General features: G+C 39.9%; 3 protein-coding genes across 3 annotated transcripts in view; 2 read left to right on the top strand and 1 right to left on the bottom strand.

Annotated features, from left to right (window-relative positions):
* Positions 1–18,125, top strand: part of LOC132118065 (N-fatty-acyl-amino acid synthase/hydrolase PM20D1.1-like) — a 324,185-nt gene that overhangs the window by 7,981 nt on the left and 298,079 nt on the right. Inside the window, 3 exon segments of the mRNA XM_059527578.1 lie at positions 399–564; positions 724–823; positions 914–1,036. Coding sequence (XP_059383561.1) covers positions 399–564; positions 724–823; positions 914–1,028 — 381 coding nt within the window. The 3' untranslated portion in view covers positions 1,029–1,036.
* LOC132118059 (N-fatty-acyl-amino acid synthase/hydrolase PM20D1.2) lies at positions 3,331–9,212 on the top strand. The gene is made up of 13 exons (XM_059527559.1): positions 3,331–3,602; positions 3,789–3,875; positions 4,584–4,819; positions 4,901–4,987; positions 5,063–5,196; positions 5,288–5,407; positions 5,584–5,659; positions 5,754–5,815; positions 7,391–7,469; positions 7,549–7,620; positions 7,902–8,067; positions 8,162–8,261; positions 8,343–9,212. Exons 1-13 carry the CDS (start codon positions 3,389–3,391, stop codon positions 8,470–8,472), a joined length of 1,563 nt encoding a protein of 520 aa, XP_059383542.1. The 5' UTR covers positions 3,331–3,388; the 3' UTR covers positions 8,473–9,212.
* Positions 10,639–14,904, bottom strand: LOC132118668 (acidic mammalian chitinase-like). The gene is made up of 8 exons (XM_059528635.1): positions 14,875–14,904; positions 12,628–12,724; positions 12,237–12,445; positions 11,850–11,974; positions 11,588–11,708; positions 11,258–11,446; positions 11,036–11,152; positions 10,639–10,950 (listed from the first exon to the last, which is right to left on the bottom strand). The coding sequence occupies exons 1-8, from the start codon at positions 14,902–14,904 to the stop codon at positions 10,723–10,725; spliced, it is 1,116 nt and encodes a 371-aa protein (XP_059384618.1). The 3' UTR covers positions 10,639–10,722.

Here is an 18,125-nt window from a genome sequence, read left to right as displayed (position 1 = left end):
GAATGATAGGACAGTTTAAAGTTGACAGGAAGTGAAGTCGGGGAGAGAGGTCTGGTATTATTAGTTGCCTCAAGTTTTTTCTTTTTCTTTGTTTATCATTTTTGTTTAATGTTTTAAGTAGTATTATACCCATCTCGTTTTATATAATGTTGGTTTCAAATTGTATACTGTTGATATTTACCGATAAATAAATAAATAGAAAAAGAATAGAAATATTTATTGAAAAGTCAAGAGCAGCAGTCAGAATTAATTAGGCAAATATTATGTTGATAGGATGTTGCTGTTGGTTACTTCAAATATATTCAGTGTGAGTGGCAGATTTTCAAACTTACATACAAAAAGTCTTACATTTTACCAAAGCAAAAAGTTCATTGATTGATTTCCTATTTCCTTTCTAGGTCCTAAAGCTGATTGAATCCACTATATCAGATGAGCACGTGAAGGTAGAGTTTGTCAGTGGATTCGACCCGCTGCCCATCAGCTCCTATGATGAGGATACATTCGGCTACCAGATCATAAAGAAAACAGTGCATGACATTTTTCCTGAGGTCACTGTATCTCCTGGTAAGGCTTTCAGCATTGTGCCATTAAATACTGCATGTTTGCTCTCTCTAGTAAGAGCTCAAGGGGTTTAAGTGGCCCTTATATACTTCATTGACCCATGATGAGCTTCTCCCACTCTTAGTCTTGTCAACAAAGCAGCTCTATGATTTCCTCTCACAGGTGTCTGCGTGGGGAACACTGACAGCCGTCACTACACAGAACTGTCTCCAGACATTTATCGTTTTGCCCCATCATGATACAAACCTGGAGATTCTGCGAGGTAGGACACACAGAAATGCTGAATGCTGACATACTGGCCTCATGTACTGTAAAAATAACAAAATATTAAACAGCTTATTCTTCCCTTTAGATTTCATGGTGTGAATGAGAGAATCTCCATCCAGAACTATGAAGAGATTGTGCAGTTCTACTTTCAGCTCATGCAGAACAGTGATATCAGGAACTTGCCAGGACCTCGCACCTAAAATAAACTGTGGAAGTCATAAGCTGTGTTCTAATTAGAGCAAATTAACTTAGGTTCAAAGTTTGAGGGCAGTAACCATTTTTTTGGAAAGAATTTAACACTTTTATTCAGCTGGATGCATTATAATGATCTGAGGTGACAGCAAACATATTTATAATGATACACAAGATTTGTATTTCAAATAAATGTTTTTTTTTTACTTTTCATCAAAGAATCCTCAAAAAATAAAGTATCACGTTTTCAACAAAAATAATAAGCAGCACAACTGACTTCAGTTTTATTATAAAGAAATGTTTTCTAAGCAACAAATAAACATATAGGAATGATTTCTGAAGGATCATGTGACACTGAAGACTGTAAATTACTACAGTATATTGCTTTTACTATATTGCTTTTTTTTTACTGTATTTTTGATCAAATAAATGCAGCCTTGATTTATACAACAGATTTCTTAAAAAAATATTTAAAAAGCTTACCAACACCTAACTTTGGAAAATTATTGTAAATATATTTTCTTAATTTGCTTGTTGAAATGATGTAAAATTACATAATGGATAATAATAAAAAAAAAAAATTTCTTGATATAATGTTTTTTTTTTTAACAGTATCTTTAGTTAGTTTTCCCAGGGTGAGTCAACATCCTGCTACATTAAAATACAAATCACAAGGTTACTCATGCCATACCAGTGGAAATGTTATTAAGATATGACAAGTAACATTTCTTTCCTTCATGCAAAACCACAGTGCTTGCAATTATTTTTTTAAAAGCTGTTTTAGTTTTTAAAGTTCAAAAGGGTAACCTATGCATCTTCTGTCTTTGCAAAATACTCCAATATTTCAGTTATCTCAAGATTTTCTTGTTATTGAAAAAAATATCTGAAATGCTGTTTACCAGCTATTTTTTTAGTGCTGAGTAACCGGAGGCTATATGTCTGAGGCCAGTCGCAGCACACGCAGAGATTCTCTGTGAATTAAGGACATCAGCTGGTTTATTGTTTGTCTACACAGATCACTGCTACTCTTCACTGAATAGACAATCTTAGGTTGCAGGTTATTGCATTTTTATGTAATATTTATTCTGTATGTCAAAGTTTATATTCTTGACTTTGCTCTATCAAGCTGTCAATGATTAATAATTCTAACATTACATAAAATGGACCAGTATGTAAATGTTTATGGATCTGTCTGAAAGGATAGTTGCCCTATAAAACTATCCTGTAAAGTAATCAAGTTACAGAGAGCAGATAAAGACTTCTTCAAAATGACATTGCCTTTATGTAGTTTATAACCTTGTTATGTATTTTACCTTTGTATCATTGCTCTCCTTGGTGTCAGACTCTAGTCAATAATTTCCTTGGTTGCATCAAAAGTAACCTTAAAACAAAGTGCAGATCTAAAAAGAAAAATATATAAATTATTCTGAGATAATTGTCACAACAACATTACAGCATATTAAACAGGCACTGGTTTCAAGTGGTAGTCTATACAGTGTTAGTGCTTCATATTATACTATAATTTACTTTCACAATAATGAGCTGAGCCTCATTTTAAGGTTGTTATGACCTGCTTTCACAGACGGGGCTTAGCTTAAGCCACAACTAGGCCTTGGTTAAATTAAGATATTTAAGCAGCAGAATTAGTGTGTAAAAGGCCTTAGAAAAAAATGTTACATGTGTGCATCTTGAGGCAGAACGGAATTGACATATTTGAAGATATATCAGAGCAAGATATGTTCAGTCGAGACATCTCAAACATGCATTTTAGTCTGGAACTAGCCTTAAGCCATGTCTGCGAAACCGGGAGGTATATATATGTCTCATATAAAGTGCAGCCTTTCAGAAGGAACTCAAATCTCATGCACAAACAGTCATTCATTTACTTCCTTGATGCTTTTCTCATAATGTCTGCAATGAATTTTGTAATACCTATCATCTATAACTCTGGCCTACGGATGATTTGTATTGTGCAAATCAAATGGCAAACATAACTGAATGTTTTTTTTTTTAATTGAAATGTAGAACATTTTTTAATATTAATGAATTGTTATTATTAATTTAAGCTATTTAAAATTTATTTTTTAACTGAAATTTATATTTATTTAAAAATAAAATATTAAATGTGTATATACTGTATATATTTAAAAACCGCAGCACACAACAAAATTATTAAAACTTCAATTAAAATTATAAAGAAAATATAATAACACGTAATTTAAAATATTTATAAACACTTTTTTTTTTTTTTTTTTTTTACATGCGACTGTAATCCACATCAGCAGATGGCGTTACTGTGTTATCGGTGAGGTATTAGATAAACATGAACTCTGGCCATGAAATGACTCTATTTTGCACTTCCTGAAACATGACAGGCCATAACGCTGAGTGGAAATTATTTAAATTTCTCAAAGTGTTGCTGTTTAGTGTCATATTTTTGATTACAGTTTTGTTCCTTATTGCCACAGTTAGGACGTTTACATTTGACGCGGGGCTTCAGTTGGGAAAATGGGAAAATACAACAGCCATTTCTCTTCATTTAAGTCCACAACAGAGAAAGCAGCAGCTGGCACATTTCAAAGGTAACATACAACGAATAAATGCTATGAAGAACACCTCTCTGTGCAGATTGCTAAACCAGTAGCTCATCACGTGACATGAATAGATGGCTCTGGAAAACGCATTTGACGGATGTGCTGTCAACATGAGCAGATTGCTGCTGTAGACATTACAAATACTGTAATGTGTTGTTTTCGTCTCTTTCATAGCGGCCATCCAGATTCCCACTGTGTCATTCACTGAGACAAACGTGAACACTAGTGCGCTGCGTGAGTTTGACGCGCTTCTGAGGAAAGGTGAGACACCATGCCTCAATACTTATAATATAAATATAATTATTAACTAATTTTAATTACCAAAAACATAATTAGCTGATTATAGTATATATAGTATATTATTAGTATATTTTAAGTTCAATCCTGTTACCACTTGATCTCCCCCACTACAAAAAAATAAATAAAATTAGACATTTTATAAAATTATGCACATAAAGTGACATAACGTGGACCTTTTCTGCAACATAAAAAGCATAAAAAAACTCATATTAAGATTTCTCAAATTGTAAAAAAAAGTATAATTTAGGCTAAATCTGCAACCCTATTACTTGCATTTTCATTAGTACTTATTAACCTAGAACATCATTAATATGTGATCATTTAATTTACTGTAAATATATTACATATATTTATTAATTGGCATTATATAATTAAAACAAGTTAATTTTTATATTTAATGTTTATTGCTTGAAAACATTGTAATATATAGCCTAATTCAAGGCATTAAACTTTTACTAATTTGGTAACAGGATACCAAAAACCACAAACTATATATAAAATGAAAAGTATTTTCTAAAGGTAAAGCACTTCTTTTGACATTGTTTATAAATATTACCTGTTAAAAAATATATATATATAAAAAAACCTTTTCTTGTAAATCAGCTACTTGTCCTTTAATAGTGATTAGATGTTTTATTGAGTGTTATTTAAGAATCTTTCCTTTCTCAGTCTTCCCAAAGGTCTTCTCATCCAGTGTGGTCCAGCATGAGATGGTGGGAAACTACAGCCATCTGTTGACTGTATCGGGAAGCGAGGCTGATCTGGAGCCCTACATGCTGCTGGCACACATTGATGTAGTACCGGCCGATGAGGCAGATGGGTGGGATGCTCCTCCTTTTTCTGCTCAAGAGATCAATGGCTTCATTTATGGACGAGGAACCATTGACAATAAACAGTCTGTGATGGTACAGTGAATCAGCACTGCATCATTTTCTGCATCTGTTCAGTCCAACCTGATGCTAACTGTAGAGATGTGTGTTTTGAAGGGGATCCTTCAGGCGTTGGAATACCTGCTGGAACGAGGTTACACTCCTCGGAGAAGCTTCTACATTGGCTTGGGTCATGATGAGGAGGTCTGTCTCAAGTGAATTGACTAGCTGTGGTTTAGAATACTTATTTATATTAAATTATTTCTATGGTTTTGTCAGGTGAATGGTTTACATGGGGCAGTCAATATCGTGAAGCTCCTGAAGAGTCGTGCGGTAAAGCTCCAGTATGTTTTAGATGAAGGCCTGGCAGTTCTGGATGGTGTCATAAGTGGCCTGGATGGACCTGCTGCCCTGTGAGACTGTTATTCTGAGCCGTTCTACTAGCACAGTCATTTAGTAATTGTATTAGTGTGTAATATTTGCCTCGTGTGTGTGTTTTTGTAGAATAGGTATCAGTGAGAAAGGTCAGGCCACAGTGAAGCTGAGTGTCAGCAGTGCTCCAGGACATTCATCCATGCCTCCCAGAGAAAGCAGCATCGGCATCTTGGCTTCAGCAGTCAAAAGGCAAGCAGAAACACCTATTTTTTTTTTTTTATAGTAAAACGATTAAAAAAGATTAAAGATGGATCCAAGTTATTCTCAAACCAGCTGCATGACAGTAGTATTAGACCAAACTACATGTATTTAAATGAAGATTTATTGTACGTAATGTTATCAATTACGGTAATATCTTTTCCCAGATTGGAGGAAAATCCAATGCCCAGGCTGTTTGGTTATGGTCCTGAGCGTGGTACGTTTGAACACCTGGCCCATAAGGTAAAATGCTACAAGACTTTGCAGGCCATAGTTTATGAAATACTGACCTGTATTTTATATATGTGAAAACCATTTCTCTTGTTTTCTTTTGTAGTTTGGTTTGCCTCTCAGATTCATCATGTCTAATATGTGGCTCTTCTCTCCACTACTCAGCAGGTAGCTCATATTGGTCACCTTAATGTAGTAAGTAATGTCATATCAAAGTGTTTTATATACAGGATTTTTCCTGCATTGAAAACTTTTCGGACCTCCAAAGACAATTTAATAATGGTTATGGGATTTTTTCCCCCTCTCTATATGACTGTCATCACATCCCATTCTGTACTTTTATATGAAAAGCTTGTTACACAAGTCAGGATTTAAAGCCCCGAGTCTGCCTTGTACTCATATCATAATAATTCATAGCATTGATTTGTGATAGAAATTAATAATTTACTTCAGCAAGGATACATTAAATTGCTCAAAAGTGACAAGCCTACAAAATCAATTAACAAACAATTAACAGTTATATTGTAATTATGCTGTAATAATTATATCAATTGACAAACTGTAAAATATAACAAGTTTTAAGAGCCCTTTATACAGCAGACAGGCTTATTAAAAATCCAATTTGATTCTGTCAGTAGCAGGTGCTTTTGGAACGTCAGAAATATAGGGGTTACTCCAGTAACGACTGTAAACAAAGAAGTGCTGTGCTCATGAACCCTACTTCATCAGGAGCAATTTTGCCCAAATATCTTGAATTTTAGGGCATAACTGCATTTATGGAGTCATATTTGTCAACAGTCAACTGTATGACTAAGATGATATTACAGGTCTGGGGGCAGGGCTAGCACATTAACTGCATTCAAATATTTTAATCAAGTTATTTTTTCATAACTAATTAAGTAAACACTTTATTAATTAATTGCATCATGTACAGGTGCATCTCCAAAAATTAGAATATTATAGAAAAGGTGTTTATTTTTGAAATTTAATTAAAAAGGGTTACCTCTTGGGCTAGTTAAGAACAGGCAAATACAATTATGGGAAAGACTACTGACTTGACAGTTGTCTGGAAGACGATCATCAACATCTTCCACAAGGAGGGTATGCAACAGAAGATCATTGCTGAAAGGGCTGGCTGTTTACAGAGTGCTGTATCAAAATATATTTATAGAAAGTTGACTGAAAGGAAAAGGTGTGGTAGGAAAAGGTGCACAAGCAACAGGAATGACCACCTGACATGAACCTCACAGAGAATCTATGGGGTATTGTGAAGAGGAAGATAAGTAACATCTCACAAACAATACAGAGGAGCTGAAGGGCGCTATCAAAACAACCTGAGCTTCAATAATGGCTCAGCAGTGCCACAGGCTGATCGCCTCCATGCCTCGCCTCATTGAAGCAGTAATTCATACAAAAGGAGCCCTAACAAATTATTGAGTGCATAACTAAACCTTCTTTGGAGATCTTGAACATTTATGTTTTGTGAATCTTTTTTTTATTGATCTTTGAGAAAATATTACATTTTTTGGAGATACTGATTTTTTAAGATGTAAATTATAACCATCAGAATTAAAACAAAAAACTCTTGAAATATTAAAGTTTGTGTGCAATCAATCTAGAATATAAGAAAGTTTGCTTATTAAAATTAAATTACAAAAAATAAAGAACTTTTCCATGATATTCTAATTTTTTGAGATGCACCTGTAAGCATTTAAAACCCAGGAGAATCCCTTTCATATGCAGGGTGTTGGAGAGAAAACCTGACACAAATGCTTTTGTGAGGACCACAACTGCCGTCACTATGTTTAACTCGGGTGTAAAGGTGGGTCTCTCTTTTTTGTTGTAAGTTAGTTCACAAAGTAGCGTGAAGGTAGATCTGATTATTTCTCCTTCTCTGACAGATTAACATAATCCCGTCATATGCTGAAGCTTTTGTTAATTTCCGTATCCACTCATCCCAAACACTGCAGGAGGTGAGAGGTCACACCGTGTGCCACAGCAATGACTCATTCAGTTCAACCAATAACTCTGATAGATCATCTATTAACTTTTGCTTTTCACACCTTCTTCACACCAACCAGTATCTCATGAATCACTCTGATTTAAAAACTGATTAACTGAAGATGGTTAGTGTGTAAATAAGGATTTTTTTTTTAGTGGGCTATCCCTTTAAAACAAATGCTATTTACAATAGTTTAATAAAAGCTATTTTCGTCTGAACTATTTCATAGTTTGATTCAGTGTCTTCTTTTAGGTTCTGGAGTTATTCGAGTCAACTGTGTCAGATGAGCGTGTGAAGGTAGAGCTAGTCAATGGATTCGACCCACTGCCCATCAGCTCCTATGATGAGCGGGCGTTTGGCTTCCAGATCATAAAGAAAACGGTGCAGAGCATGTTTCCTCAGCTTACGGTGGCTCCTGGTAAGACAAGTGATGCATTTCTGCTTTCCGTCTCTTACATACATCATTGACTTGTGAAAAAACCTCTTCTAACTGAGCTGATTTCCTCTCACAGGTGTCTGTGTTGGCAACACTGACAGCCGTCACTACAAGGACATCACTCAAGATATATATCGCTTTGCTCCGTCATGGTTTAAACCAGGTGATCCTCAGAGGTAAGACACAGGAGAAATGCTCTTTGTAATACTGTCCAGCTAGAAATGTCATGTTTTTATATAATTAAACATCTCCTGTAGATTTCACGGTGTGAACGAGAGAATCTCCATTCAGAACTATGAAGAGATCGTGCAGTTCTACTTTCAGCTCATCCAGAATAATGACATCAGGAAGCTGCCGCCACCTCACGGTAGCCAGCATGAGCTGTAAATGGTGCGATGTTACTTACACGGATCTCAAAACACTGAAGATTTAGAAGGCTTTGTTTTAGCATGTATTTCTTTTTAAACTGTGTTATCACCCTGACTTCTATAAGTAATGAGGTTTGCCAGTTAGACCAGCCAAATTACTGTAAGTTTACTGTAAGCAATCATGACCATGACCAAAAACACCCTGAAGCATTGCTGAACACGACTACACTTCAGCTGAGCCCCTTCAAAAACTGTAGGTATGCAAATAAATCAGAAGAAATGGGGATTGTGATGTTTGGAAGTGTGAGTGGGTGCAGAGGACATGATTGAATTAGTTAACTCTGCTTCAAAATACATATAAATACATTTCTGAGAGATTCATCTTAAACAGCCTGAGCTCTATTATCTGTATCTTACCTTTATAGTGTTTTCATTGATTCAGATATTATTAAGATTTAAGTTAGTGCTGTGTTACATTTTTAAAGCTTGCATTATGGGCCAATAGCGTTGGACTGAAGTGATTTATTATGACTGATTATGTCTGGATATAAACATTTACCACTGCATATCACCTGTAACTCGACACAAAGGTATTGTTATCGGTTGTTTAAATGTTACTTTGAATCCTTAGTGATTGAAATGGAGTGTGCTGAGACTGAAAATGAGTGTAAATGTTTTGCATTTATCATTTAGAAATGTCAAGAATGTTACATGAATTTTTCATTTCAAGTTTAAATTAAGAAATAGTTTTAATAGAAACAGATGGGTGTTCTCTCTTATTTATTTATTTTCTAATGAATATTCAAACATTGGGGAAAAAAATACCACAAGTTTATCAATGCAGTCTCTCAAAAAATTCTAGTGACTGATTACATCTACATTTTTCAGTTGAATTCACATTAATTCAATTTGGCCAATTGAAAAATTTAGATGTGATCAGTCAATAGGAAAATTTAAGTTGGAAAGTACTGATTTTTTGTTTTGTTTTTGTTTTTGTTTTTTTTGTGTTCGGACAGACAGGTGGGAAATGTGAAGGAGGAAATTTTAATTTGATATTTTATCTTAGTTTTCCAGTTATTGATCTAGTTTATTACATGGCTTTGTGGAATAGCTGTGCAATAAGCAGACATTGTACAGTCAGTCAGTCATTATCGCAAAATAAACTATGACAGGGTGACGCAGAACTTATCTTTATATAATCTTTATAGTTCACGATTGTTAAAAAGACAGACACAATAAATTATAATGATATATCAGATATGTTTGGAATCCCTGAGCCTCAAAATGCCCAAGTGATATTTCTGACATTACACCTCCAAACATGCTGCTTTGGTGATTTGGAATATTTTTTAAGAGCCTCATCTCAAACAGCCTGGTCTCAATATGGAGCTATTCTAGTTACCTTTATAGTGTGTCCATTAATTCATATTATAATGCTGTGGTACATTTCCAAAGCTTGCATTATGGGCCAATAGATTATTAATGTAAATTTTTTATTTATGTCTGGCTCTATGAACATTTATTTCTGCATATCATTTGCATCACAACAAATTATTTATTGCTCAACACATTTATTGTTATTGGTTGTTTAAATGTCACTTTAAAAACTTTATTTTTGCACTGAAATGGTCTGTACTTAGAATTTTTTTTTAAAATATTTAATATTAATAGCTTTAAGATTTAAAGGTTAATTTTTTAGTTTACAAACAAACATAGATGGATGTTCTTTTTTATTTGAATAAATATTCTAACATCATAATAAAAGCACCCTGTTTAACATGTTTAATAATGTCAATACATTATCAATTGTTGGATTTGGTGAAACTGGTGGGAAATCTGGAGGAGGAAATTTCAATATGATATTTGATCTTAGTTTTCTAGTTATTAGCTTATTACACAACTTTCTGGAATACGATTTTTATAATGTAGCGGTAATGAGCCATTATGAACAAATTTCACGTTAAATGAATATTTAACAGATATGTATTAATTTAAGGAGAGTAGCTGTGCTCCTTATAATTACTGTACACTCAGTCATTGTCACAATATAAACTTTGACAGATCACGCTATTAATTATAATGATTTATCAGATGGAAACTCAATACCACATAAAAAAAATGGATTGGTAATTCATAATTATGACATAATATGATACTAAGTCATTATGAAATCATAATTGTGAATCTCAGTTCCTACTTTTTGTCTCATAATTATAATTAAGCATCTCATCATTTCTAATTCTTGTCTCATAATTATAAAGCAAGTTTTTTAAAGTCTGTTCATGTCATAATTTTGATTTACCAAAGCATGATTTTTTTCCCCTTCTGTGACAATAATGCCCTTGATTAAGATATGAGATGTACCTCTATTAAGAAGTGTGCTGAGATGTCCAATGAGAGGGTATTTGCCCTGATCACAGAACTGTCCTGTAAAGTCATCAAGATCCAGAGCCCAGACGAAAGCTCCTCCAAACTTTTCCTCCTTTAGGTAGTTCACCTAAAGCAGAAAAGATGTAGTTATTTTGAGCGTGAGAGCTGCATTACATTTCATGTATTTCCCAATCTTTATTATATATCCTTACCTTAGTCTCAAAGCTTTCCTTGTTGTCGAATCCCACCCATTCATATCCTTTTGTTGCATAAGGAAATTTCTGATCCTCAATCCATTTCACAGAGGTTCCTTGAAGGAAAGTACAGACCTGATGGGAGATTATCGGTTCATTACTCTTCTGATTTTAATCTGCCCAATAAAATAACAAGCTGTAATGCACAGTAAATCGATGTGTTCAGATTGAAGGTAAGACCTCATAATAGGACCAGAATCCGGCCTCTCTGGTGTATTTTCCAGCTGATCCAGAACCATTAGCTGAAGCTCCAGCTCCACTGGGTCCAGAAAGTGAAGACAGGCGAAATGTTCTTCCATATGTAGCAAAGCCCATCCTCAGCTTCTCCACAGGAGCGCCCTCATCTCTCCAGTATTTCATTGCAAAATCCTGCATTGTCATGACAAATCACTTATTTCCTGTTGCATGTTTCCAGCTTCTTGTTATTTGCAGTGACTCACAGTCTCATTAACAATCATTTAAATGTTACGCATGAAGTTAAGAAAACAGCAGGATATATGGCCGTCTTACAGTATTATAGATGTTCTCTCCTGTGTATCCAGAGCCAAGGTACAGAGGACTGTTGTGCCCAGTGACATTTTCCCATGAGCCGTGGAAGTCATAGGTCATCACATTAATGAAGTCCAAATACCTGCATTACCAGAAGTTCAGAGTCATCAGCTCAGACTCAAGACATTGAAGCAAATAATGAATCAGACTGTGTGGGTCTTGGCCAGACTACATATTCATTTGATTTATATTCATTCATTTAAAAATTCTTTAGAAGACATACTTGGCAATTTCTGCAATTTCATAACCAGCATCAATGGTTCCTTTCTGAGCAGCCACTAGAGCAGTGAGCATGAGTCTGGGACGTCCAGTGGCAGCATTCTCTGCCTCATATGCTTCCAAGAGCTCCTGTAATAGTCACATGTTTGCAGTGGATTAAGGTCTTATTTTTTTTCAAAATAAATAAATAGATAAAATTTAGAAATGACAAATATTACAAATTACATTCTTTTTGCATTATTTTTAGGTCACTCTTCAAAATATTACATTTTTTGGGATTGATCATGTACAGACGGTCAGATATTCATCTTCCTCTGAAGTTTTAAAAAAATGCAAATAGAAGTATTAATGCATTAATGCATTAGTACTAATGCATTCCATCAGATAGTGCATACTTTTCCTTTAGTCCATTGAAAGATTTGTACAGAGTTTCATCATTAGATTCAGAAGTGATCAACTCATTTGTCGAATTAATAATGGAAAAGGCATAAATTAAATGAGTGCACAGATGTGGATCCACATTTTCTGGCATGTACTTGCCAACATCAGGTCTGTACTGAGACCAGTTTGTGAAGTAGCAAACCAGTTCGGAGGCCCATCCTGAAATAATATAATATAATATAATATAATATAATATAATATAATATAATATAATATAATATAATATAATATAATATAATATAATTAATATAATATAATATAATATAATATAATATAATATAATCTTCTTCTCATTATTATTAATATTAGGAACTGAAAAACAAATTAAAAATCAAAAATACCGAAGTGACACAATGCCAGGGAAAAACCTGAAAGATAAAACAGAATGTTACAATTTATAACATATAAAACACTCCAAGGCCAACAAGCTCTTTCATTCTGTAAGATCAACAATAACTTACCAGCTAGGTAAGTTAATAAATAAAGTTAGTAAATAAATTTGGTCATCATAATGTGATGGTCATATCAGTCAAGAAATTCTGTCTGCTACTGTTGTATTAAAGACAGAAGTTATCATTTATATAACACGTTTTTCACAAACACGCCAGGTTCCACCTCCACACAATCAAGGCGCACACCCTCACCTGAATTCTAATCATCACCACCTGATCCTCATCACCTGTCATCCACCACAGCACCATAAAAACCACACACACGCACCCAGTCATTGTCCGGTCACGTTCGCTACAAGATCATTCCTGTGTGCTAACTATTTGGACTAACTCCTCTTTACCTTGTCTCCAAGGATAACCTCCGAAGACTCTTCTTCCATCTTCTCTCCAAGGATTGCCTCCAAGATCCTCCAAACCCCTACGGTGCGTGTGTGTGGTCACTACCTTCCCGGCACGGATCCCAACACCCATCCACTCCTCACTTCCCGCTCCTCTGCTTGTGTCAATTCAATAAATACCATCTTTCATCTGTTACTCCTCTGTCTCCGAGTGATCCGTAACAGATGACCGGACCAGCACAGAGAGACACAAGCATGAGCCTCACGGACCCCTTCCAGGAACTAGTGGATGCACTCCTTCGGACACTCATGTCGGCACCTGCATCACCACCACCAGCGAGCACTTCCGCTAACCCCGTCATCCCTCCTTCACCTGCCATGCATGCCAGTCCCATGGCACGGCCAGCGCCCTACTCTGGTTCGGCGGAGGAATGCAGCGGTTTCCTGCTTCAGTGTTCACTGGTCCTGGAGATGCAACCGCTCTCATATCCAACGGACCGATCAAATGTAGCTTTCATTATCTCCCAGTTGGAAGGCAAGGCATTACAGTGGGCAGATTCTCTCTGGACTCAGAATAACCCTGTAACCCAGTCATATTCTAGCTTCATCTAACATTTCCGGGAAGTTTTCGGCAAACCAGCCTGGGACTCCTCAATAGGTGAGAGACTATACAACTTAAAACAAGGGAATATGTCTGTCAATGATTATGCCTTGCAGTTCAGAACTCTGGCGGCCTCTAGTGGGTGGAACGAACAGGCCCTTCTCACTACCTATTGCCAAGGACTGGAGCCCAGAGTGTGGTTGCATCTCGCTGCATACGAGGATACCATCGGCCTCGAGCGATTCATCCAGCTGTCCATCCGCTTCGCCACTCGTATGCAGTCGTGCTTAGAAGAGCACCAGGGCCAGGCGCATTCCTCCACTCCGCTCTGCCGACCAGAGAACGTCAGCTCCCTAGAACCAGCCAGCGAGCCCATGTTGGTGGACTCCTACCGCCTCTCTATGGCGGAGCGTCAAAGACGGCTGGCCCAGAATCTCTGTCTATATTGTGCAGCTTCAGGGCATACCATAGCTGGGTGCCCCGTTCGTCCTCCTCGTCCCATGGTGAGTGCCATCCTTCCTTCACGATACCAAATGAAACCACTCACCACTGTTGTGACACTTACTGCGGCTGATGTTTCTCTTCCAGTTTCCGCCCTCCTCGATTCTGGGTCAGCCGGCAACTTCATCTCCGGCGCCCTCTGCCGTCAGCTCAGGCTCCCAACCGCGGCCACGCCGGCCGCTTACCAGATCCACACAATCACCGGCAGGCCGTTGAGCAAAAAGTATGTACGCCACTGCGTGGGCCCCATCTCCCTCCAAACCGGACTCCTACACCGTAAGGACATCCATCTGCTGGTTCTGGAGGATTCCACCGCTGACGTCATCTTAGGGCGCCCATGGTTGGAGCAGCACAACCCGGTAATCTCCTGGAGGACAGGAGAAATCCTGAAGTGGGGCGAAGCCTGCTTTCAATCATGCATCTCCGGCTGTCCTGTTCCAGTGGAACGTCCCCCCGAACCACTACCAGTCTACTCCACCACGATTGAAAGCCCAGTCGAGAACCAGTCCATTTCCATACCCCAGTGCTACGCCCCCTTCAGTGATGTCTTCTGCCCGAAGCGGGCCTCCAAGCTGCCTCCACACCGGCCGTGGGACTGTGCCATAGATCTGCTGCCGGGTGAACCAGTGCCTAGGGGACGGATCTATCCCCTATCATCAGGGAGGCCCTGGCTCAAGGATACATCCGCCCATCTACCTCCCCTGCTGCTTTGAGTTTCTTCTTCATGGCCAAAAAGGATGGAGGTTGACGGCCATGTATTGATTATCGAGCCCTTAACAAGATAACACAGAAGTTTCGCTATCCTCTTCCCCTCGTCCCAGCGGCCCTAGAACATCTCCGTGGTGCCACTGTGTTCTCCAAGTTGGACCTCCGCAGCGCGTATAACCTCATCCGGATAAGCGAGGGGGACGAGTGGAAGACCGCCTTCATCACCCCTACTGGTCACTACGAGTACTCTGTGATGCCGTATGGGCTAGTAAACGCCCCCTCAGTATTCCAGGACTTCATGCATGAGGTGCTCCGGGAGTTCCTCCATCAGTTCGTCCTAGTCTACATCGATGACATCTTGATATACTCCCAGAGCCAGGCTGAACATCAATGCCACGTTGCGGAGGTCTTGCAACGCCTGAAGGGGTTTCCAGCTCTACCTAAAAGCAGAGAAGTGTTCATTCCACCAACCCTCAGTGCAGTTCCTTGGTTATACCATCGACTGCAGTGGCATCCGGATGGATGAGGGGAAGGTAAGCGCCGTCCGGGATTGGCCCATTCCTACCACCATAAAGGAACTGCAGCGATTCCTTGGCTTCGCTAACTTTTATAGACGATTCATTCAGAATTTTAGTACTATCACCAGCCCTCTAACCAACCTCCTTCGTCAGAAGCCCAAGTCCCTGTCATGGACTCCTGCCGCCACCGAAGCCTTCCAGGCCTTGAAGCTGGCCTTTACGACCGCCCCACTCCTCGTACATCCAAACCCCGATCTGCCATTCGTCGTGGAGGTGGACGCCTCTACCACCGGAGTGGGTGCGGTCCTGTCTCAGCAGCAGGGGACGCCCAGCCGCCTCCATCCATGTGCCTTCTTCTCCAGGAAGCTCAACCCGGCGGAGGTAAACTACGACATTGGTAACAGGGAGCTACTTGCCATCAAGCTTGCCCTGGAGGAGTGGAGACATTGGCTGGAGGGAGCCAAACACCCTTTTCAAGTTCTCACTGACCATAAAAATCTGGAATACCTCAGAGCAGCCAAAAGACTCAACCCCAGACAGGCCCGCTGGGCGCTATTCTTCACCCGCTTCCAGTTCTCCATCACCTACCGCCCAGGGGCAAAGAATGTGAAGGCCGATGCTCTGTCCAGATGTTACTCACCCGAAGAGAGATCTGAGAACCCCGAACCCATCCTTCCGGACAAGGTCATAGTCGCTCCTATCACCTGGTCTGCAGAGACCCTACCTCCAGCCGAAGCTCCTAACAACACTCCGCCGGGTTGCCCACCAGGACACCAGTACATCCCTAGGACACGTCGCACTCCACTCATCCACTCCACCCATACATCACTTGGCACTGGTCACCCGGGGGTCAATGAAACCCTCTCGTTGCTACGGGAGCGCTTCTGGTGACCTAAAGCTTGTCGTCTTCTTCCTCTGAAGGGTCTCCCCACTGCCATGGAAACGGCAGAACTGATGTTTAACCATGTCTCCAGGTACTTCGGCATTCCAGAGGACATGGGGTCGGATCGGGGCCCCCAGTTCATCTCCCGGGTATGGAAAACATTTCACTCCCTCCTAGGTGTGGCCATCAGCCTGTCCTCCGGCTACCACCCACAGTCCAACGGGCAGACTGAAAGAAAAGTCCAGGAGATCTGACGCTTCCTCCGTACCTTCTGTCATGGCCACCAGAACTCCTGGAACCAATTCCTGGGGTGGGCCGAGTACGCACAGAACTCCCTCCGTCAACCCACCACCGGACTCACACCCTTCCAGTGCGTACTCGGCTACCAACCACCTCTATTCCCCTGGTCAGGAGAGCCCTCTGATGTTCCCGCGGTTGACTATTGGTTCCCGGGAGAGCGAGAGGGTCTGGGACGCGGCCCATCACCAACTGCAACGGGCGCTCCGTAGACGCAGGACGGCAGCCGACCTTCGCCGTTCCGAGGCCCCCCAATATCAACCCGGTCAGAAGGTCTGGCTGTCTACCCGGGACATCCGCCTCCGTCTACCCTGCCGTAAGCTCAGTCCCAGGTTCATTGGCCCGTTCACAATCATCCAACAGATTAATCCGGTTACCTACAAACTTCAACTTCCCCCTGAGTACCGGATTCACCCCACTTTCCACATCTCATTGTTGAAACCTCACCATCCTTCTGTTCTTCCCTCCACAGAACCTGGCGAGACGGAAGCCCCTCCTCCTCTCCTCCTAGATGACGGCGCAGCCTACTCGGTCAAGAACATCCTGGACTCCGCGTGGTGGGCAGCTGGAGTACTTAGTGGACTGGGAAGGATATGGTCCAGAGGAACGCTCCTGGGTCCCACGCAACGACATCTTGGATCCCGCCTTACTGGAAACCTTCCACTCCAGACACCCCAACCGACCAGCTCCCAGGGGAAGAGGACGCCCACCACGACGTCAGGGTCCCCGGCCCTCAGGAGCGGGCCCTGGGGAGGGGGGTACTGTCACAAACACGCCAGGTTCCACCTCCACACAATCACGGCGCACACCCTCACCTGAATTCTAATCATCACCACCTGATCCTCATCACCTGTCATCCACCACAGCACCATAAAAACCACACACACGCACCCAGTCATTGTCCGGTCACGTTCGCGACAAGATCATTCCTGTGCGCTAACTATTTGGACTAACTCCTCTTTACCTTCTCTCCAAGGATAACCTCCGAAGACTCTTCTTCCATCTTCTCTCCAAAGATTGCCTCCAAGATCCTCCAAACCCCTACGGTGCGTGTGTGTGGTCACTACCTTCCCGGCACGGATCCCAACACCCATCCACTCCTCACTTCCCGCTCCTCTGCTTGTGTCAATTCAATAAATACCATCTTTCATCTGTTACTCCTCTGTCTCCGAGTGATCCGTAACAACGTCAGTGTCACTCCTGGATATACCAATGATTAATCAAAAAACACGAGAACTGAATTTACCTGAAATAGCTTCTCCCTGTCATTGGCCCGGTATGTTATCACACATTTTTAGGAAATCGACTGTTACACTATAACAGTCAGAGTCTTAGTTCCATCGTTTAAAGGGGTCATATGATGCAATTAAAATTGTTCCTTTATCTTTAGAGTGTTACAAGCTCATGGTGCATAAAGATGATCTGTAAAGTTGCAAAGACTAAAGTCTCAAATCCAAAGAGATATTCTTTATCAAAGTTAAGACTTAAGTTAAGAAAGGTGGTGTAAATTTTTTTCTCGCTGTATTGTTGTTGCCGCTGTG

The sequence above is a fragment of the Carassius carassius genome, chromosome 37 (assembly GCF_963082965.1).
Source record: "Carassius carassius chromosome 37, fCarCar2.1, whole genome shotgun sequence".
NCBI classification, from domain to species: domain Eukaryota; kingdom Metazoa; phylum Chordata; class Actinopteri; order Cypriniformes; family Cyprinidae; genus Carassius; species Carassius carassius.
This window is presented reverse-complemented; position numbering and strand designations above follow the sequence as displayed.

Bases quoted from the DNA above. Each gene is read 5' to 3' on its own strand.
- LOC132118668 (XM_059528635.1), bottom strand. From the start codon at position 14,904: ATGAAGAAGAAACTCAAAGCAGCAGGGGAG. The intron at 11,975-12,236 runs GCACTATCTGAT...TGACTATTACAG, and splicing joins ATGGACTAAAGGAAAAGTAT to GAGCTCTTGGAAGCATATGA. The intron at 10,951-11,035 runs GTAAGGATATAT...TTTCTGCTTTAG, and splicing joins AGGAAAGCTTTGAGACTAAG to GTGAACTACCTAAAGGAGGA.
- LOC132118059 (XM_059527559.1), top strand. From the start codon at position 3,389: ATGACAGGCCATAACGCTGAGTGGAAATTATTTAAATTTCTCAAAGTG. The intron at 3,603-3,788 runs GTAACATACAAC...TCTCTTTCATAG, and splicing joins GCAGCTGGCACATTTCAAAG to CGGCCATCCAGATTCCCACT. The intron at 5,408-5,583 runs GCAAGCAGAAAC...ATCTTTTCCCAG, and splicing joins TTGGCTTCAGCAGTCAAAAG to ATTGGAGGAAAATCCAATGC.